This window comes from Typopeltis vanoorti, chromosome 11 (genome assembly GCF_054136105.1).
Source record: "Typopeltis vanoorti isolate ZY-2024b chromosome 11, IOZ_Tvanoo_1.0, whole genome shotgun sequence".
Lineage (NCBI taxonomy): Eukaryota > Metazoa > Arthropoda > Arachnida > Uropygi > Thelyphonidae > Typopeltis > Typopeltis vanoorti.
The window spans coordinates 61,953,378-61,977,714 of record NC_143559.1 but is presented as its reverse complement, the minus strand read 5'-3'; the positions used below and the strand labels follow the sequence as shown (position 1 = coordinate 61,977,714).

Genomic DNA, 24,337 nt, shown 5'->3' with positions numbered 1-24,337 from the left:
TTTCCACCCTCTTGGGACTAACCCAGAGCCGAGACATAAACAATATGGTTAAGAGCATGACAATTCCTCATAGCTTCATGTAAAACTTGAGGTGGTACACCATCCAATCCCACAGCTGTATTCACATTAGGATTCTGTAATATGCTATGTAACTCTATTTCATTTACCTCAGTTCCCATATAAGCCTTTGCCTCTCTTGTTCCTGCAATATCACCACCTGGATGATATACTCTTGCAAAGTGTTCACTTAGTACGTGTGGACAGACTTATGTGTTCGTCGAACATGTTGTTTATTATTTTAACGGTATAATAGAACACAGAAACTAAGTAAATAATTAATTTATTAACTTGATGCTGATATTTCGCTGGTGTTATAACCAGCATCTTCAGAGCACAAAACACTGTTTGTCACAATACGTGAGACTAAAACAACATGGTGTACTTAAACAAAATTGTAGCAGCAACACAAAGACTAGAGTCCTGATTTTGGTGCCCTCTATCTGAAAAAAAAAAAAAAAAAAAAAAAAAAAGCTATCATATATTACTAGAGTCCTAGAAAAGTGCTAGTTTTTTCTTAATATGACTGTCTCCCAGATCTTCGGCAAGTTAATACAGCCATATTTGTTGAGATTTGGAGTGTGTTTTAGGGCTTCTGTCGCCTCTAAGAACAATCTCTCTGATTTATATGGGTTTCTGTGTAGTACTTTTGTGTTTTTCCAGTTGATCCTGTGTGCAGGGTTATCCAGAGCATGGTCTGCCAGGCCCAACTTCCCATAATGATAATTCCGGACGTATCTTTTATGTTCGCTGATGCGGATGTTCACAGTTTTTCCTGTTTGACCGTAGTAGGCTTGATTGCATGAGCAGGGTACTTGGTAGACTCCTGGATGTGATAAAGGAGGAATGCTGTCCTTGGGTGAGCGGATGAGGGTGGCTAATTTGCTACATGGTCTGAATGTAGTGCGTAGTTTATGTTTATTGAGAATTCTTGAGATCTTTTTGGATGTGCCTTTAATGTAAGGGATGGTGACTGTTTTGTTGTAGTTCTCTGTGGTGGATGGTGGGAGGGGTTTCTTAGGAGTGTTTAGTATTTTGTTTATTTTATGTGGATTGTAGCCGTTGGCCAAGAAGGTGTGGCGTAAGTGAGTCAGTTCAGCAGTAAGAGCCTTGTCATTGGAACAGATTGCTCTCGCTCTATGGGTTAGCGTTTTTAATATGACATATTGTTGAGAAGGATGATGGTGTGATTGTTTGTGTAAGTATCTGCCTGTATGTGTGGGTTTTCTAAAAACTGAAAATGATAAGGAACCATTTGGGAGACGTGTGATGAGTGTATCCAGGAAGGGCAGACAGTTGTTGGTTTCCAGTTCCATAGTAAAGTGGATTTTTGGATGTTGGCTATTTAAATGTGCTAAGAATGTTTTCAATGTCTCAGGGCCATGTGGCCAAATAGCAAGCACATCATCAACATAGCGTAGCCGAAGTGTTGGTTTGAGAGTGGCTGTATTGATTGCTTGTTTTTCCAGGTGTTCTATGTAAAAGTTGGCTAGGGGGGGAAGGGGGGAGCCCATGGCTGTCCCATCAATTTGTTTGTATATTTTCCCTTTCCATGTGAAATATCTTTGTGTCTCTAGTCTTGTTGCTGCTACAATTTTGTTTAAGTACACCATGTTGTTTTAGTCTCGCGTATTGTGACAAACAGTGTTTTTGTGCTCTGAAGATGCTGGTTATAACACCAGCGAAATATCAGCATCAAGTTAATAAATTAATTATTTACTTAGTTTCCGTGTTCTATTATACCGTTAAAATAATAAACAACATGTTCACTTAGTAATTCTACTATTTCGGCTGATTCAGTTACTCACTACCATCAGCATTCATTAAAATCATTCTGCCATAAACATTTTTTCTTTTACTTGCAGCATATCGAAAGAGCTGTTTGGGATTATCTTTAGCCTGCAGTGCTAATTTCCTGTCATACTCTGCTTTTGCCTTTCTTACTGCACTAGTTACCCTTCTGGCCTGAGCCTTGTACTGTTCATGTGCCTGCAGGTCACTTTTCTCCTTAAATTCCCTCCACAATTGTTTCTTTTTTTTTTGCAGATCCAGCTTAATGATAATATTCATCCATTTAACTCTAACTTGAATTATTCTTCTGACTCTAGGTATGCAGTCTGCCATTACTTCCCTCAAACACTCCTTTACCATTTCCCATGCACTAACAACATCCAGCCCTTGCAGTTTTACATGCCATGGCACCGATCTAAGCATCTTCTAAGCTTGTCAATACTTACCAGCCCTGTAATTCAACATATACCCTGTCTTAACTGAAAATTCCACACATTTAGCCACCTTCCAGGTCAAGACCATATGATCACTCTCACCAACTGGTGGCAATATGGTCATATTCATTATAGACAAATTCTCAGATGCAATTACTACATCAAGCACTCTCGAATCCCCCTAGTATATTCCATCACATGCTGTCTCAGGTAATTATCCCTTAGTAACTGCATAAATTCCATTTGATTCTTCCATGTGTCTTCTCCTCCTTCCAATATATGTTCCCTTAGTTGAAATCCCAATAATAATTACTTGCTCTGCAATCATTGAGTCTATTTGCCAATGCATACTATCTTCATCATCTTTTCCATCCTCTAGTCTATAGCAGCATCCAACTTATACTTTGTTCTGCTGGCCTTTATCTCACACTAGATAGCCTGAAATATGCTAATTTCACTGGCCTGCAGCTGAACTTCTACTCTCTTTTATTGCAGTTCATCAGCTATCAGTAACACTCCTCCCCTATTCTTTTCTCTCTATCCTCTCTGAACACACTATACCCTTCACATTCTATCCCACTAACTATATCATCTTCTGTTAGCCATGTATCACTAATGCCAATAACTTTTAACCAGGATGAACTATCCAATTCCAAAAATTCCTCCTGCTTGGTCCGAATGCTCCTGGCATTAGTGTTCATAAAGTGTAAAAGTCCCTTAGGTCCCACCTCTATCCTGAACTTTATATTAACTGTCCCATTCTGGTTTTTTGTTACCAGTGGTACTAACTTAGGCATATTATACACATTCTTGCACTCAGATGCCTGAATGATGTCTGCATATCCACTCAATAGCTTCATTTCCCCAAAAGCTCTAGTTTTCCTGATTTTGCACGTCCACCTTCACTTCATTCGACAACACTTTTTCCAATCTCCAAACACCAAATCCATTCAGATGCAAACCATTCTTCTTGTTTAAGTCCTTTCACCTGTCAAACTCACTCCACAAACTCCACACCACTCCTCCTCCTACATAACCAATGCATTGAGTCATTCGCTATTATGGCTCTCCTTCTCAGTTCTACTCTGTCATATTGCAGCAACAGACTCGTTTTCTTTTGCTACTTCCAATAATTCATATCCTCTCTCATGCCATAATTTTCTCCTTTCAAGTCATACATTTCAGCCAATATGACCATCTCTTTCACCTTACCAATTAGTCTCCTAGGTTTCATGATAACAAGAGAGAGAGAGAGAGAGAGAGAGAGAGAGAATTCAAAATATATTCAAATACATTACTAAATGGATGTGAGACTAAAATTTTTATTTAATGAGTGGTGAATGAGTAGGCTGGGTCCTGAGGGAGCGGCAAGCATACTATCAATGAATGAGTTTAAGGAAAAATGCGATAAGCATGGTGTGAGCAAGCACAAAGCTTCCTATGATGAGCTCTAAGATTCCATTGAGGTACCTTGATAATAACAGTAGGTTCGAAGTTTTGAAAAGATAACCATAAAAGACCTATTTCAAATGAAGTTTAATTATTTGGATTACAATCAAGCATTTAACAAATGTGCTCTGTTTAGATTTTTACTTACCATTTTCCACATCAGCTATTTCTAATCTTAAACTTGAAATTAAAATTCCAACATTTTGTGAGCGCTTCTGATCTAGAAGTTTAGCTACCTATGAATACATGTTAAAAAAAAAAATTTACACATATGCAAAAAAAATATTAAATTATATGTTTTTTATTTGTTTTTTTTACACAGTGAATACCCATCCTCCCACACACATATATATTGAAACAAAGGACAACTGCTAATTAATTTAGAATTATATAATAAAATAACAGCTCAAAATATAAAAATATTAAACTCAGTTATTATATAGTACAAATGTGTGTGTGTGTGTGTGTGTTTATATTAGAATTTACTGACTAGAAACACTGAGATAAGACAAAAACTTTAATAAGAACACAACTAGTTTCGTCGGAATGCCAACTTCTTCAGGTGTACATACTATCAGAAAAAACTGGAAAACTAGCAAGATAAAAAATGAACTTCTCATATAAACAAGTTAGGAACAACAACAACAGTCAAGTTTGAACTGGCATCCGCGTGGCAGGTCTAGCGGTAAGGCGTTAGTGAGTGGGAACTATATCGAGGACACCAAAACTGAATTACTGTGCCATGTGAATCAGGTAAGCTATAACTTTAATTACTGTTCATGTGTGAGGGGTCCAGAACAATTTCTTTTGATTCTAAGATGCGTCTTTCTAGTTAATCAGGGCATTTATGCTTTTGTCTTATCTCGGTGTTTCTGGTCAGTAAAATTCTAATATAAAAATGTCTACAATCCAAGTAAATACCCTTAGTGAATATATATATATATATATCATATGAGATTTAAGCACTGGCTATCAGCAATCTGATAGAAATTATGCTGAAAGTGATCCAACAAAGGTTGGAGCCATATGTGAATAGAGAAATGCCACAATAAGAACAGACAGGCTTCAGGAGAGGTAGAGGAACTAGAGACCAAATAGCAAACATGAGATGGATTATGGAAAGAATAAGAGAAGTTCAGAAGGTATTCATTTGTTTTATTGATTATAAGAAAGCTTTTGATTGTGTGGATCACAACAGTGGATTGTAATGAGACCAATGGGAAACACCTAATTCTCCTGATAAGAGAGCTGTATGACGACCAAGAATCTAACAGCCTTTGGAGAAATAAACAGTGTTCAAGTGGAAAACGAGATATGGCAGGGTTATATACTGTGCCCTACCTTTTTAATGTTTATAGTGAATATGTTATGAGAATAGCTGATTTAGATAAAGATCCTGCTGGAATTAAGATTGGTGGCAGAAAAATAAATAATTTAAGATATGCAGATACAACCCTCATAGCAGAAACTAAGGAAGATCTGGAGTGGTTGATTCTATTGGTTAAGATGGAAAGTAACAAAGCTGGGCTTAATTTAAACATCAGCAAAACAAAAGCAATGGCTTTTTGGCAATTTAAATGAATTTATAATAGAGGGAGATAAAATAGAAATTGTTGAAAGTTATGATTTACAGGGGCCCAGATTCAGAAATGGGAGTAAATGTAAAGATGAAATTAAAAGAAGGATAATCATGGGGATAAACGCGATGTTAAACCTGACAAAAATTATGAAAGATAGAGGTGTTGGTAAGGCCACAAAAGTTAGAATTGTCAAAACAATGGTATTTCCAGCAGTGGTGTATGGATGTAAAAGCTGGATTATTAAAAAAGATAGAAAGCAAATTGATTTATTTGAATTATGGGTGTGGAGGAGATTATTAAGAATCACACAGACTGCAAGAATGACCAATAAAAAGGTTTTATAGAATATAAAAACAGAATGCTCCTTGGAGGCGATGATTGGTAAATAGAAGTTGATGGACTTTGGACATATTATGCGAGCTGACGAATCATTGGAAAAGGCAGTTATGTTAGGGAAGATTGAAGGGATGAGAAGAGGAAGACCACAAAAAAAAGTTGGATGGACAACATAAAAGAACTTACCAACTTGAATTTACAATTACTGAAAGAAAGGAAGGACAAGAAGCCGAGTAGGATGGAGAGCCTTTGTTCATAAGATCACCAGGAGTCAAAAATGACTGGATGGCACATAACAACAACATCAGCAGTCTTAATGATTTCATGCAAGTAGACTCTTAAAAGGAATCGAATTAAAACAAGATGCAATTTGTTGATTTCTTTTTTTTTTTTTGGCTAAGTTCAGTAGCATATCACGTAGCATAAGCTCTCATGTAGTACAACTGGGAGAATAATGAGATGTTACATCCTTCAACAGAAAAAAACCTGAGGTTGATTCTAATGGTTATGAGAGGAATCTTTATATGGGCTTTATCAAGTGAAGGTGAGTTGGCCAATTTCATATAGAGATAAGTTTTTTTATCCTAGAAAATACTTTAAAATTATTAAAAATATAAAAATACTATTTGTGGTGGTGAGCTGTAGATGGCATTGTGCATTGAAGTAAGGAAGATGGCAAGTTGGATGGAATGGAGTACTGTGCCCTCCCAAGATGAGTCCTTGGACTCTCAGGAGGTGTAACACTTTTTTTTTTATATATATTGATCCCATACACAAGAGGCTGAGTGAACTATAGGCACATCAGTGCCATGTGTAGGGTGCAGATGAGGACTGAGATAGAAGTTCATTGATGTTTTTTTTTTGAAGAGTTGCAAGGTTATAGTTGTTTGAGAATACTTTTTGAGGAAGGCTGTTCCAGAAAACAGAGGTGTGCAGAATAAAAGAGGAAGAATAGAAGCAAGTTCAGTGTGTTTGCAGTTGCACAGTAAAGTGGGTGCTGGGTAGCCAGCTGCAGTTCTTGTATTAACAGGTGCAACAGAAAGCAAAGGAATGATGGTTGCCAATTCACTGGAAAACAGTGATCATGGATGTATCCATAGAACAGACACAGCACCTGAACACTGTGCAGTGAGATAGAGGCTGAAGTAAGTCTGTAAGAGAGGGATCAACTATGAGCCTAATTGCATGCCTCTGGATGGCATCAAGGATTTTAAGGGAAGTTTTAGGTGCACCACCTCAAGCATGTGAGCAATATTCTAAACATGGACAGATTTCGGATTTGTACATAGTGAAGAGTTGGTTGGGTGTGAAATAGGCTATTGATGTGATGTGTTTATGCCAGGAAAGATTGGAAGTAAATGTTACTCCAAGCAAAGAAATCTGATCTTGTCTGGTGATTTGTGTATTACTGAGGATAAGATTAGGTGAGCTGGGATCCCTTTTTGCACAAGAAAAGGCAAGACTGTGTTTTGGTCCTTGCCCCACTGGAGGATAGTATGTAGATTAATTCTTAAGGAACTAGTTGTAGATCATCTTCTAGCCTGGGATGTCAGAGTATTGTATAGTTTGTCAAATGAGTAGCATGAGAGGAAATACTCTTGTCTGCTTAGTGGTTATTTGAGTAAATCATTTGTGTTCAGGAGAAAGAGAATAGGATAGAGCTTTGAGGCATGCTGTAATTGAGTAGCCAGCAGAAAGCTGGTTACTCAATTACAGAGAATGCAGGGAGATGGCAATTTGTTTAGTAGACTTCAATGCCACACACACACACAGTCGAAAGCTTTGGAAATGTCAAGAGCAAAAACACAAGTTTCTCTGAACCTTCCATAGTATGTGTCCAGTGGTGGATGATGAAGCTACAAGGTCAGCTGTGAATCTTGAATGGCGGAATCCATACTAGTGGTCGCTAATTAATTGGTGGGTCTCTAAGTAATGGAGGAACTGGCTATTGATAACTTTCTCCATTATTTTTGGAGAGGACTGAGGTCATGGCAGCTGGTCAGTAGTTTGATGGTAGACTACTATCGACCTTTTTTGGAATGGGATGGATATGAGATTGCTTCTATGCATTGGGATAAGTACCAGATATGTATAATAAATTATAGGGACAATGCAGGATGGGTATTATCTCTGGAGCACAATATTTGAGAACAATTGGAGAGATGCCATCAGAACCAAAAGATTTTCTTAGTATTTAAGTTATTTAGCAGTTTTTTTTATGTATTTCTTTTTGAAAATCTATGGGAGGCATTCAGTGCTTGGATTCTGGTAGGAGGCAATTTTTCTTGGTCATCTATATACAGTAGTTTGAGGAAAAGAGTGTTGGCTTCAGGATGAGAGAGAGAGAGAGAGAGATGGGTGGAAGTGCAGGAGAGAAAAAGTTGCATCCAATGACCTTAGCAAGCAACCAGAAGAGCATAGCATCCATTTGGTCAGGAGGCAAGTTTTCTGCTGTTGGCCTTTATGAAATCTGATTTGGATCTGCTGATGACTGATATGCATAATGTTGTGCTGATATGCATATGTGGCTTTAGTATAGGTAGAATATGAAGCTGGAGTCCTTGATGCAAGCCAAATGCAATAAGCTGAATTTTTTTCTTCAACTGCTTTTATACATTTTTGGTTGAACTAGTACTTGGAAAGTAGATGAGAGAATTATAGGCTGAATGGGGGGATGAAGTTCTTCATATAATTTCTGTGACTCATTCGCAGCAGGTGTTAAGGTCAGGTGAGTAGAAGTAATAGTCAGACTAAGGAAAGGAGATGAAGAAATTCTAGAGGTCATCCCAACTGACTCCAAGAGAAGAGGTGACCTCTATCTGGAAGGAGAACTGGTAAAACAGAGATCCAGAGTATTTGAAGAGCGAAGAGGGTTATCATGGATTAGAGTGGATAGATGTACAATTTGTATTAGGTCATTACTTATAGCAAAGACTTCTGCTTCTCATCCTGCTTAGTCAGTGGTGTTGGAGTAGGGAGCCAGTTGGAATTGTGAAACGTTGATGTTGGCCAGAAAGATGACCTTCCTATTTGGATAGCTAGATTGCAGGTGGTCAAGTTTCATGGAAAGGAATGTGAGGAGATCTGAGTGGTTATTAGTGTTTGGAGACTGGTAAATGCAACAAATGAAAGTAATAATAATAATATCACACGGTATGTTAACTTGTCACTGCCACTACACTATCAGTGCCGATATCAATAAATGATTTTAAAATGTCTCTGACTGGATATAATTATAAATACTTAAAAAAATCTCTTCAAGTGTAGTCGATTCTAATTGCAGTCTTTTATATCTCTGAAGTCATAATATCAGCATTAACATTTACTTGTCTGGAAACTGTATCATCAAGACATCAAAATTTTGTTTACTTAGGTAACATGTTGTATGCCAAATAATTCACTGCATATAATTTTTCATGCAATATTTAGTAAGATGTGTAGTAAGTAATAGTGTGGTGTCTGCAGAGAATTTGAATGTGATTAAGACATGTATGATGAGCTGTGTATATGACAAAGGACCGCCTAGATGAGTCGTTGACTTCATGGTGTCTAATAGTAATAATATGTTTGTTAACCAAATGCTATGATTTGTTTATGGTGCCAAATAAACATGCCTTTTTTTTTTATTTCAAAAAGGCATCATCATCAAGATACAATTAATTGATAGACATAGGTATATGTATTACACAGAAGATGAAAAGAAACAAACTGTATTTCCATCCTTTAAAGAATAAGTGAAGTAATCTGCCAGTGAGATAAGCTTTTAAAATTAGTCTCCTGAATCATTGTAGTGTCTCCACGGCAGTAGTTTATACTAGACAATAACATGGATTCTCTACAAGAGAACATTATTACTATGAATGGTCCATTACCACATAAAAGTCAAGGCTAGACAACAGGAAGGAAACTGCCACATGGGAAATGTGAAGAACCGATTGAGGCTTCTGACCTAATGTCTAACTGTCACATTCTTGTGGTGCATCCTGTTAGCACATATTCACTTGGACACTGAACAAATGAGAAAGAGCTAGCAATTTGGGATTTAGTAGCACTAAATAATATTCTGTATTAGATTAAACTAAAAACAACTGATGGTACAAAGCCTATACTGTTTTCATCAGGGGAACAAGGACAAATTAATTAATTTAAGCTTGACAAGAAATCCTTCATTGAAGTGTAAGCAAACAAAGTTTGCATGTGAAGTATCTTTGCAACTAGGCTTCTTGTACATAGAGGTTCTTGAATTCACAACAATTGCCTTAGTATTCCAAATCACATTTCCTCTCAGACATGTAAGTGCTATGCATTATGGAAAGGGTCACTACGCAGACCAATTTTGACCTTTATTCGAGTCTCATCAGTGGGAGTCAGACCCAGGAATTCCTGATATGCATCATCATGATGAAGTCCTGATAATGAAATATTCTCTCTGAAGACTTCATTCACTGCTACTGTTTAATCAATCATTCCTACTGCAATAGCAAATTGATCCAGAGTATCTCTAATTGTTACCTATTTTGGCATCTGCATTCTATTGAATGTTCAATCAACAATAACATTGCTTTCAACATGCCTGATGTTATCTCCATTATGACTACCTATAATATGCTCAAAAAATCTAAGTGGAACAAGAATTTCTTCAGTTAGAATTTCAGTCCACTATCAGATATTCGGCATTTTTGGTGTTCTTCAGCATGCCTATCTGCATCATCATAATCATCTTTAAATGGGTCATCAAAATGCATTTTTTTGTTCATCTGTTACAACCATTTCATTCCAATAACGATACTTACTACTGTCTCAGGAAGACTAATGCAAATAACAGGAGTCATCAAAGTATTGGAGAAGTTGGTCAAGAGCAAAATACAGGAATGGATAGATGGAAATGGGATACTGTATGGGGGCAGCATGGTTTTGTGAAGGGTAATCATGCCTCATTAACTTGCTCATGTTTTACAATACATTGACAGGTGACAGTTGAGTTGGATAAAGGTAATGGGTTTACAGTGATACTGCTGGACTTTGCAAAGGCCTTTGACAGGATACCACATGGAATTCTAATCAGTAAGCTGCAGCACATGGTAATGGATATAGGGTTGGTGAGATGGATAGGAGGGTAGTTAATGGAGAGATATCAGAGCGTAATTTATTCAGGAGTAGAGTCCAAAAGAAGGCCTGTGATTAGTGGTGTGCCACAGGGGTCTATTCTTGGACCGCTGCTATTTAATTTGTTCATTAATGATAGGAAAGGATTGATCTGAGAGGAACTGTTCAGTTATTTGCTGATGATGCAAAGTTGGTAGAGCAATAGTGAATACACATGATGTCAAAATTTTGCAAGATGATCTGGGCAGATTGGGGTAAGGAGAATGGATGTCAGTTTAATGTGGCAAAGTGTAAGGTTATGCATTTTGAGTACAGTTCCACTGCATTGGTGGAACTGTACTCCAGGAAATTGACGAAGCCAGAGACTTGGGAGTGTTAGTGGATAGGGAGTTAAAGTTTAGGGGCACATAGCAAAAGTGGCTAAAGCAGCTCATCAGATCACTTGGTTACTGAAGAATACTTTGACGAGCAGGGACAAGCAGGTTATTGTTCCTCTTTATCGAGCCTTGATAATACTCATCTTGATACTGTGCACAGATCTGTGTGCAAGGGGTTTCTTGGTGATGGGGAGGAGGTAGAGAGGATCCAGAGGCTAGTGACCAAGATGGTAGCTGGTCTATGGAATGAACCTTACAAGAACAAGTTGAAGATTTATGGGTTACAGAAACTCGTTGATAGACAGAAGAGGGATGATATGATTGAGACATTCAAATTACTGAGGGGTTTTTACAAGATTAATTCAGAGGAAATCTTTCAGAACAGGTGTGGTGGTGAGAGAACTAGGGGCCATCCATGGAAACTGAGCAAGAGTGTAGTTGGCAAGGGTGTTAGAACTAGGTTTTTTGCTTGGAGAGTAGTCAATGAGTGGAATAGGTTTCCAGAGTCTGTTGTGGTTGCCATGACTGTGAATGAGTGCAAAGCATGATAAATACTGTGCAAATGCTGAATAGTTCTTGACATGATGTTTAGGGCCTCCCTTAATGAGTATAAGGACTCCTTGAAGTAGCCGGTAATAATAATAATAATAATAATAATAATAATAATAATAAAAACACTGTGGTGAGAAGTTTTAATATCACTTTCTTCTCTACCTGAATAAACACTGTCTTTTTTGTTTAACAATAATATAGACAGGCTGCTGATACACTAACACTTAAAACAAACTCAGTTTCAGAAAAACAACTATTGTTTTTCCAAAAATCAAACACTATGATTGTATGTTAATTATAATAGTCTTGATATTCCAAACCACTTCATATCACAAAAGAAATTCTGAATATGTGAAGAAAAAAAAAAAATAAATAAATAAAAATTCAAACACACCTTGATAGTTCCATTTAAGAGGGAACAATTATTCTCTATTTTACTTTCACTACTTCATACAAAATAATATATGATGATAAACACAGAGAATAACCGTCTAGATTCTCAACTTAAACTCCAGTAGCATTATTTATTTATTTTGGATATACAGGCATAGTCCATTAATCAAATTTGACAATGTATAAATTTTGAATAGTTATACAGTGTTATTTATAATTAAGCAAACTGAATCATGAAAATGAGAAACACTAGATTATAATAATTGTATCTATTAGGTTTTTAACATTATACTAATAACAAATAAACAAATATACAACAAACCTAAATAAATCATATTATTATTATATGACACCTGCAAGTAGTACAAGGACTCATCGCAGGAGGGCATTCTACTCTACTTGCTACCTACATCTTGCTGTGTCTCTTACTACTTAATTCTCCAATTACAACATTACTACCATCAATGTCATCTACTGTCCACCACTAGTATTTTTTGTTTGTAAATTATGTGTGTTCTCAGCCAATTTGTCTGTATGCGAGACCTGAATTTCCAGGAGAAAAACCATGCTATCCTGAGATCAGCTAACTAACCTTAAATTGAAAAAAACCCATATGAAAAATCCTTTTGTCATGACAAGAATCAAACTTAGGCCTTTTCTAATATATCATCATTCTTCTAATTATGCTATAGAGGCACTTTAACACAAATATACACACATCTTCAACAGCTTTCTTCAGTCCATTGCTGGATGAAGATCTCTCTATGCTTCTTCCATTTTAACTGGTCTTGTGCAATCTCTTCACCAGAAATATCCACATCTTGTTATTCCATTGTCCCACCGTATCACTGGTCTACCTGATTTTTGATAACCAGTTCTTGGTGTCCATTCTGTTGTTCTCTTTGTCCATCTTTTGTGAGACATTCTCATCATGTCTTATCCAGCACCATTTGTTGCCTTGTATAATAAGGCAATGTTCATTATCTTTGCTTGCTTCCTTATCCAAGCATTATTCTTTTTATCTAATTAGATTATTCACAAAATAGCTCTTATCATGTTTTTTTGTGTTGTTTTCAGTTTCTCTAGATGTTTTTTAGTCAGGCTCCATGTTTCACTATACCATAGATCATTGTTGGGAGTACACACTGGTTGTAGATCTTTCTTTTTATGCAGTTTGGTAAATTGCTTTTAGATATCTCTCTACAATGGTTAAAAACTTTCCATCCTGCGATCATTCTAGCTACAATTCATTATCAAGTTTATGGTTGTTTGTAACGACATGTGCTAGATATCTGTATGGATTCACTATTTCAATCCATCTTTGATTTATTTCAATTTGTTTTCTTCTGAAGTATTTCCACTACAAATTATTTCTGATTGGGGGGGGGGGGTCTAAAAAGTTCTGATAAACACCTAGAACAAAAATAATATTAAAGCAACTGCTATAACCACAAGAAAGAACATATCTTAAAACTTTTAGTCCCAATGTTTCAATAAATTATAATAATTTGTTCTTTTAGGATATATAAGAAGACATGTCAGAGGATTTTGAAGAAATCATAAGACATAGAGGTGTGGGCTGTAATCAAGTTTTTCATGCTGCATGAAAAATCAACAAATGAGATTCACCAAACTTTGTGTGAGACTTTTTCTGAGACTAGTCTTTTAAACTTGGCCAGATGGGTGGCCAAGTTTAAAACTGGGCATCCTGAGATGACATGCCCCCCAGGTCAGGAAGACCTTCCAGAGTGAACACATCTGAAAACATCAATGCAGTGCATGCCATGATCCTTGATGATAGACAAATACTAGCCAAACACATTGCAAAGACTGGGGATATCCATGGAATGAGTTGGGGTCATTATCCACCAGCATCTGGACATACAGAAGTACTCAGCAAAGTGGGTCTCAAATGTTTGAATGCAAACCAAAAAGAGAGAATGTGTGTTGTCATCTCAAGAGATTTTGGGTGATTTTGAGAAATCAGTTGCAAATTTTTTGTCTTGTATTGTGACTGTTGATGAAACATGGCTTCATCCCTATGACCCAGAAACCAAACAACAGTCAATGAAGTGGAGGCAAAAAGGTTCTCTAGAGACAAAGAAGTTCCGACCCAAAAAGTGAGTGGGGAAGGTTCTTGCCATTGTCTTTTGGGATATGAATGGTGTAATCCTTACCAAGTACAGCAGCAGTTTATTCAACAGCTCTGAAGGAATTGAAGGAGGTACTGAAGGAAAAATGCTGTGGGAAACTAAACAGAGGAGTGTTGCTTTTGCAGAACAATGCACCTGCTCACACTGCTCATGAAACCCAACAGACAATACACAACTTGGGCTTTCAATGTCTGCCTCACCCATCCTATTTGCCAGACCTGACCCCATCTAACTATTTCCTATTCCCAAATTTAAAGAAACACTTGAGAGGAACAAAAATTACCACAGATGATGAAGTCATATCTACAGCTGAGGAATGGTTTGTACAACAAGGGAAAACTTTAATTTAAGAACAGCACAGACTTCATAGAAAAAGTAAAAGATATACACATAGACATATTAGTGAGTTTAGATGTAGTCAGCCTTTTCACAAAGATTCCAAGAAATGAAACAGTAAACATCCTAGAAAATCTCATCCCACCAGACATTCTACAGCTCTACAAACATTACATAAAAAAAAAGTTCTTCCTTTACCAAGACAAACTCTGGGAACAAAAGGAAGGATTAGCAATGGGTTCATCCCTCTCACTAGCTCTAGTAAACCTCTACATGGAAATTTTTGAAAATAAGGCTTTACAAAACTGGCACAAAAAACCAAAAATATGGCTCTGCTATGTGGATGATATCTTCATCATTTGGCCAGGAACAGTACTAGAACTGACAACATTTCAAGACTATCTTAACAACTTACATCCTAACATAAAATTCACTCTGGAACTAGAAGAAAATAAAAAAATTTCCTTTCCTAGATATCCTTATAGAAATAAATGAAAGAAAAAACAGATTATCATTATCCATCTATAGAAAACCAACAAACAGACGAAGATTTCTGCAAGCTACTTCACATCACCACCCCAAGCAAAAATTAGGCCTAATAAAAACCTTAAGGGATAAAGCATACAACATCCCTAGTACAGAAAGAAAATGGAAAGAAGAAATACAATACTTAACACAGATCCTACAACTGAATGGTTTCAATACTAAGTTACTTAAGAAAATTCTCAATACAGTACCTACAAGAAACTTAAATAAACAAGATTTCAAAAACACAGTCACCCATCCTTATATCAAGAATGTAACAGATAAATTAGCCAAACTTCTCTACAAATACAACATAAAAGTGACTTTCCTGCCACTTGAAAAAATATCAAGATCTTTTCATCCTCCAAAACCTCCACATCACCCAATGAAAAAACCAGGGATTTATAATATTCACTGTTTCTGTAGCATCTGCTATGTAGGCCAGACAGGGAGATCGAGAGAAATTCGCATGAGCGAACATCAAAAGGATGTACAAAATAAGAGAGAACATAAATTGGAATTGGCATTTCATGCAACCTCTACCGGTCATGATGTACTCTGGGATAGAACAAACATGTCCTATATAGATAAGAATTGTTTCACAAGAAAATTCAAAGAGGCAGCAAATATGATTAAAATTCTTACGCAATGCAACAAAAACCAAGGTTTGATTTCAAATCAATTTTAGTCATAGTTTATTAAAAATTTACCATTATTTAAATTAAGGGGATATTAAATCCCACATTGTTTTAAAACCGAATAAGAAACTCAAAGATTGGAATCAGAAAGTTTCATGCCGAATACAGTAAAATAAACTATAAAAGTATCGGCGACTACTAGCATGAGTTAATGCAAGTAGCCCAAGTACGTAGTACAAACTCGGGCAACTCGCAGCAAAGGTGGTAAAGTTCTGATCACTATTCTTGGTATTTTTCATAATGTAATTTTCCATAATTTTCCGTAATGTAATTTAAATAATATTTATATCGCCAAAATGAAGCCTATTGGCTCTTTATATATTTAAGTAACTTAATTGGTGCACCTTTTTGACAACTCGTATAGCAGAGTATATAAGTTCTTTTCACTATACCCTTTGGTATTAATTTGGTCTGGCTACTCACTGATGAAGCCACAATAAAGGCTGAAACCAGTCTGGGTAGTGACCTACCACCGTAATGTAATAACAGCATGCATTTCCTAGGAAATGTGTTTTACATTATGGAAAATACCAAGAATAGCGATCAAAACTTTACCACCTTTGCTGCGAGTTGCCCGAGTTTGTAGTACTGGACTACTTGCATTAGTTCACGCTAGTAGTTGCCGATACTTTTAAATTTTATTATACTATATTCAGCATGAAACTCTCTGATTCCAATCTTTGAGTTTCTTATTCAGTTTTAAAACAATGTGGGATTTAATATCCGCTTAATTTAAATAATGTTTATATCACTGAAGCCTATTGGCTCTTTATATATTTAAAAAAATTTACCAATTTCAGACCTCAGACAGAGTGAGCGTGAACCACAGAACGCGACAACAAATAAAACTGTCTCCAGCTAACGCACATTAACGGTGGTATAGATCTGTTATTCAGTTTTTTAATGAACTGTTTTGATGTTCACAATCAGTGACGGCTTGTGGCTTGAAATTGTGGGGGGTGCTGCAACTTTCGAAATATACATACACACTGTAAGTACAGTGTATACATGTTTGGATAAAATATCAAAATTATGGTAAAAATTAAAAAAAATTAAACATGAAAAAATATTGTTTATTATCGATAAAATTATACAGTTTGGTATAATTCAAAATTACTTAAAAATAATATATATTCTTCTTGTTTTGTTTCATGAAAATATATTGTTTATTATCGATAAAATTACACAGTTTAGTATAATTCAAAATTACTTAAAAATAATATATATTCTTCTTGTTTTGTTTCATGAAAATATATTGTTTATTATCGATAAAATTACACAGTTTAGTATAATACAAAATTACTTAAAAATAAAATCCACTCCTTTAATTGTAACTAAAGGAATGGATTTACAAATTTTGGACATTACAATTACATCCTTTAATTGCAATGTCCAAATATTTAAAGAGACGGAGTAAACGCGATAAGCACTATGAACCCTCTACTACTGGTGCAAACTGCATATAAACAACAGTGGAACTGCACGACGGAGTGTGCCGCATTATGTTAATAGCTCACATCTCACTATGACGTGCATATGCTTGCGCGTGTAGCAATATGACACTGTGGTAAACACAGTGCTGCAAGCATCCTTCGCTCTCCTAAGTGCTACAAGATGGTTTTTTATTATTTTTTTTACACAAAATAAGAGAATTGTATAGGATTGCTGATGATAAAAGTAAATATTACAAGCAAATATAAATAAATTAATAAATATATTTATATGTCGAGAAAAATTGGGGGTGCTGCAGTTCTGCAATGCCTATTCACGAGCTGCCCCTGTTCACAATAACAAGAAATGAACTAATTTTTGTAATTTCTAGTAGTTTGTGCTTTAAATTTTTAGTTCTCTTTGCCTTTGAAGATGTTAGTCTGATGACTAACGAAACTTGTTGGGTATTGTTTTTAGTATTTGTTTAGTTTTAAAAACAGTTTTCTTTAATAAACATGTAGTCACAAAACCGGAATAATTATATAGAACTTCTTAACCACAGAAACCTCTGCAGGAATATAGAAACTTGGCGAGTTTAATTGGTCTTAAAGTTTCACTCAAGAGTTCTAATGAGGGATGAAACAAATCTTCTTATGAAAAGCTTTAATTTTGCTGTAACGCACGATAAGTCCCAAAAATTGATATCTTAGCCCAAATTGAAAAAGGAATAATAAATGTACCAGGAGATATAGCAGATCTGATCCACATTCAAAGTGCAGCATTACTATTAAATTACAAATTAGCACCAAAAAACCTACAAAAAACAGAATTTGCAGCCCTTAATAAACTCAAATCAGACAAAAACATAGTCATAATAAAAGCAGACAAATTCAACAACAGTATTTTTAAACTGAGAAGATTATAACAACAAAATGAAAAGCCTTCTTGAAGATTCCGATACCTACACAGCATTAAACAGAGACCCTACTTGGTGAACTCACAACAAAACCAATGAACTTATCAAGAATATATCAAATTGGTCTGAGGAACTCAAAAGAAATCTACAATCCAAATATCCACTAGTGCCTAGAATATATGGAGTTCCTAAAATTCATAAAAAAAAAGATATACACTAAGACCGATAGTGGATGGAAGAAACTCTCCTACCTCAAATCTGGCAAAACACCTTACAAACTTGATTTTACCACATATAGGAAAAACACCATCGTTCATTAAGAACAGCACAGACTTCATAGAAAAAGTAAAAGATATACACATAGATCCTTGGGGGGTGCTTAAGGATCAAAGCTGTATAACTAAGAGGAGACCTCCACACAGCCTTTAAAGGAATGTGGAGAACCGACCAGGGCTTCTGACCTAATGTCCAATCCTCACCTTCTCATGGTGCACCCTGATACGTATCTACCTGGATACTGAACAAATGAGGATGGACTGGCAATTACGGATTTAGCAGACCAAATTGTATTCTTATTAAGGTTTATATTATATTGTAATAAAATATTGTATTCTTATTAAGGTTTATATTATATTGTAATAAAATATTGTATTCTTATTATGGTTTATGCCAATAATTCTTATTGGCTTAAACCAAAATACAAAATGATAGAACAACATGACAGAATTTCATGCTGGCTGGGTGTCGCCCGGTTAAACAAGGCCCCCGTTGTTTTCGCCAGGGAACCAGGGCAAAGAGTGAAAAGTCAGCTACTGGAACAAATCTGAACATCCCAACTGAACATCACCAGAGTTAAAGATCGGTACTATCAACATAAGAAGCCTAAATGGTAAAGAACTGGAGCTAGCTTGAGGAACTGGATAAGTACCAGATCGACATAATACAGGTGACTGAAACAAAAAAGACAAAAACTGGTGAGATATTTCTAAGCAATAAATACAAAATGTTATACTCAGGCAATGATAATCAAGGAAAAGAAGGAGTAGCCATAGTATTCAGCACTAAATACGAGGCTAATCTTCTTGAATGGCAGGCGTCTCAAGTAGAGTGATGTCGGTAAATATAAGAATGCAGAACCAAATTGTATTCTTATTAAGGTTTATATTATATTGTAATAAAATATTGTATTCTTATTAAGGTTTATATTATATTGTAATAAAATATTGTATTCTTATTATGGTTTATGCCAATAATTCTTATTGGCTTAAACCAAAATACAAAATGATAGAACAACATGACAGAATTTCATGCTGGCTGGGTGTCGCCCGGTTAAACAAGGCCCCCGTTGTTTTCGCCAGGGAACCAGGGCAAAGAGTGAAAAGTCAGCTACTGGAACAAATCTGAACATCCCAACTGAACATCACCAGAGTTAAAGATCGGTACTATCAACATAAGAAGCCTAAATGGTAAAGAACTGGAGCTAGCTTGAGGAACTGGATAAGTACCAGATCGACATAATACAGGTGACTGAAACAAAAAAGACAAAAACTGGTGAGATATTTCTAAGCAATAAATACAAAATGTTATACTCAGGCAATGACAATCAAGGAAAAGAAGGAGTAGCCATAGTATTCAGCACTAAATACGAGGCTAATCTTCTTGAATGGCAGGCGTCTCAAGTAGAGTGATGTCGGTAAATATAAGAATGCAGAACTGGACAATGAGACTTGAGACATTTGTGCCTATGGTCCCACAGAAGGTTCTACTAAGGTAGAAATGGAGGAATTTTTTGAGGCTTTAGAGAAAGCAACTGACACAATGAAAAAGGAAAAGTTGGTCCTCGTTGGGGATCTAAATAGCAGAGTAGGAAATGATTGTAAGACATACAAAAAAATTTTCGAAAAATTTGGAAAAAAGAGCAAAGCTAATAATAATGGCAAATACCTGTTGGATTTCTGCTCAGAACATGGACGGGTTATTACTAACACAATGTTCCAACATAAAAATGTGCACAAATTCACATGGAGAGAAGAGGCAACGAATAAGAAAAGTCTCATTGACTATGTTATTGTTGATGGTGATGTTTTCTCCCTGGTGCAGGACACCAGAGTGTACAAAAGATTTGAAATTGGAAGGGATCACTATTTAGTCTTGAGCAGGATAAAATTGAATTTTATTTTAAAAAGAAGAACATGTAAGAAAGTTTTAAAGTGAATAAAAGTTGAGCAGCTCTCAGGTGTGAACTGTAGACTAAAATACAAAAAGATTATTGAAAAAAAAATGAAAGAGTTTGAGAACAAGAGTTTGAATCAAACCTTGGAGATTCAGTGGCAAGCCTTCAAGAAAACCTTGATTGATTCAGACAGAGAGGCATGTGATAAGGTTGTGTGCAAGGATAGAAAAATCATAACTCCATGGTAGACACAGGAAGTTTAAGAGGCAGTGAAGAAAAAGAAGAAAGCATATCAAAAGTTCCTGGCAAATAAGTCAGCTAGTGCTCTTAGAGAATACAGAGACAAATGTAACAAAGCTAAACACTGTGTAAAACTAGCTAAATAAAAGTCATGAGAAGACTTTGGTAATAACATAGAAAATAAATATCAAGAAGGTGGCAAGATATTCTGGAGATTGTTGAAGAAGCTCAGAAATGGAGGAAAAAGTGCTGCAAAAAGAATTAGAGATGATAAAGGTGATATGAAGACCAGAGAAAAAGATATCCTTGAAGTATGGAGTAATTACTTTGAAAAATTGCTAAATGAAACTAGCAATGATAAGAACAGTGATAAAAAAGACCCACAGGCATACAGTCAGGAATAATATCCATACTTGAAGTAGAAAAAGCCATCAAAGGCTTGAAATGCAGAAAGTCAGCAGGAGCAGATGATATTATTATTATTATTATTATTTGACACCTCCAGGGAGTCCAAAGACTCATCGAGGGAGAGTGTGCCAACAGCATCGAACGATTGGTCCCCTTCCAACTACTAACCGCGCTCAAACTTACTTAACTGAGTCATTAGTAGCAGAGGCTCTACCAATCGACCAACCTTTGAAACAATATTCGAACAGAAATGCTGAAGTATGGTGGTATGAAAGTCTTACGGTGGCTGCACTGCATAGTTCAAAATGCCTGGACAGAGGGACAAATTCCAGATGATTGGAGTAGAGTTCTCATAGTATCCATATATAAAAAGTTAAATAAAAATGAATGTGAAAATTACAGAGGTATTTCCCTACTCAGTGTTCCTGGTAAGATTTATGCAGGGGAATATAACAAAGATCTGTATTTAATTTTTGTAGATCTGGAAAAGGCATATGACAAGGTGCCAAGAGAGAAGCTATTCAGAACACTATGGTTATATGGTGTCAGTGGGGCATTATATCAAGCAATATTTAGTCTTTATTTGAGTTGTGAGTCAGCAGTTAAAAATGAAGGTAGTACAGGAAGATGGTTGATGTTAAATCTGGTGATGGACAAGGACATTATCCCCTCTGTTATTTAGTATCGATATGGATCACATTATGAAGGAAAGTGGTATTAAACATGATATCAAAATTGGAGATGTTAATAGCTCTTCGCTTTATGCGGATGATGTTAAACTTCTAAATAAATCCGCTACAAGTCTGCAAGATTCTCTGACTAAATTGAATAACTGTTGTAATAGATATGGTATGAAGGTCAGCAATAAAAAGACAAAGACAATGAAAATAGGCAGAATCATTGAAAATGTCAAATGGAGAACCTGTGGAACAAGTAAAACTTTCAGCTAGTTAGGCACGATTTTTAGTGAAGATGGTAAATTAAATATGGAAATAGACAACAGAATCAACAAAGTTCGCATGGTAGGAAGACAATTGAATAAATTCATATGGAATAAGAGAGAAATTAGCCGAACACTAAATTAGCTGTATACAAGACAGTGTTCAAACGAATTTTAACTTATGTATCTGAGAGATGGGTCAGAAGTAAAACAGTTGACCAAAGACTAGAGAGAGTAAATATGAGAGTCCTAAGAAAGATTAGGGGCACAGACAGATGGCATCAATGTCCATATCGTATTAAAAACGAGGATATTAGGAAAGAACTAGACATTGTCAGCATCCAGGAATGTGTTAACAGAGCTAATCTCAGGTGGTATGGTCACTTAAACAGAATGGGCAAGGAAAGATTAGCAAAACAAGTGTTCTCTGCTAGGTTGGCAGGGAATCGACCCAGAGGAAGACCAAGATATAGGTGGATTGAGACAGTAAAAAATGCCTTAGAAGACAGAAATATAAGATCTGATAATGTTGGAATCTTGACAAGTAACAGACTGATTTGGAGGAAAATTGTAGATAGGAAGTTAGTAATGTTGTAAATTTTTCATGCAGTACTATCATATCCTGTACACCCCCTTGAGGATACATGGCAGGCATTTGATGATGATGACATAGATCCCTTCAGACATATTAGCGAGTTTAGATGTAGTCAGCCTTTTCACAAAGATTCCAAGAAATGAAACAGTAAACAGCCTAGAAAATCTTTTCCAATCAGGAACTGTACAGCTCTACAAACATTATATAAAAAACATGTTCCTCCTTTATCAAGACAAACTCTGGAAACAAAAAAGAACTACTAACAATGGGTTCACCCCTCTCGTCAGCTCTAGCAAACCTCTATATGGAAGATTTTGAAAATAAGGCTTTACAAAACTGGCATAAGAAACCAAAAATATGGCTCCGCTATATGGACGATATCTTTGTCATTTGGCCAGGAACAGCAGTAGAACTGAGTATATTTCAAGACTATCTTAATAATTTACATCATAACATAAAATTCACTCTGGAACTAGAAGAAAATAAAAAACTTCCTTTCCTAGACATCCTTATAGAAATAAATGAAAGAAAAAACAGATTATTGTTCTCCATCTACAGAAAACCAACAAACAAACGAAGATTTCTGCATGCTACTTCACATCACCATCCCAAGCAAAAAATAGGCCTAATAAAAACCTTAAGGGAATAAGCATACGACATCCCCAGTACAGAAGGAAAACGGAAAGAAGAAATACAATACTTAACACAGATCCTACAATTGAATGGTTTTAATACTAAGTTAATTAAGAAAATTCTCAATACAACACCTACAAGAAACTTAAATAAACATGATTTCAAGAACACAGTCACCCATCCTTATATCAAGAATGTAACGGATAAATTAGCCAAACCTCTCTACAAATACAACATAAAAGTGACTTTCCTGCCACTTGAAAAAATATCAGTATCTCTTCATACTCCAAAACCTCCACATCACCCAATGAAAAAACTAGAGGTTTATAATATTCACTATTTCTGTGGCATCTGCTATGTAGGCTAGACGGGGAGATCGGGAGAAATCTGCATGAGAGAACATTAAAAGGATGTATAAAATAAGAGAGAACATAAATAGGGATTGGCATTTTACACAACCTCTACCAATCATGATGTACTCTGGGATAGAACAAACATGTCCTATATAGATAAGAATAATTTCACAAAAAAATTCGAAGAGGCAGCAAATATGATTAAAATTCCTATGCAATGCAACAAAAACCAAGGTTTGATTTTAAATCAAGTTTGGTCATCGTTTATTAAAAATTTACCAATTTGAGACCTCGGACAGAGTGAGCGTGAACCACACAACACGACAACAAATAGCATTGTCTCCAGCTAACACGCATTAACGGTTGTATAGATCTTTTATTTGGTTTTTTAACAAACTGTTTTGATGTTCACAATACCAATAAATGAACTAATTTTCATAATTTCTAGTAGTTTGTACTTTAAACTTTTAGTTCTCTTTACCCCCGAAGATGTTAGTCTGACGACTAACGAAACTTGTCGTGTGTTGTTTGTAGTAATTGTTTAGTTTTGAAAACAGTTTTCTTTAATAAGCATGTGGTCACAAAACCGGAACAATTATATTGAACTTCTTAACCACAGAATCCGCTGTCGGAATAAGGGAAAACTTTTTCTCAGAGGATTGCAAATGACGCAGCAGAGTTATAACAAATGTATAACACTTTGTGGGGGAATATGTATAAGAATGTGTAAGTTACATGGTTCTACCTCAATTCCTTCATGGTGATTATCACAATTTTTCAGCACACCTTTGTATCCATATTTATTTATAGGCCTATATCCAGACTTCATTTAATTCAATAATCATATGTTCTAGTTCTTTT

At 35.8% G+C, this 24,337-nt stretch overlaps 1 protein-coding gene across 1 annotated transcript in view; it reads right to left on the bottom strand.

Annotated features, from left to right (window-relative positions):
• Nucleotides 1-24,337, bottom strand: part of LOC150101658 (uncharacterized) — a 321,244-nt gene that overhangs the window by 136,822 nt on the left and 160,085 nt on the right. Inside the window, exon 9 of the mRNA XM_090399849.1 lies at nt 3,880-3,967. Coding sequence (XP_090255975.1) covers nt 3,880-3,967 — 88 coding nt within the window. The remainder of the gene's footprint in view (nt 1-3,879; nt 3,968-24,337) is intronic.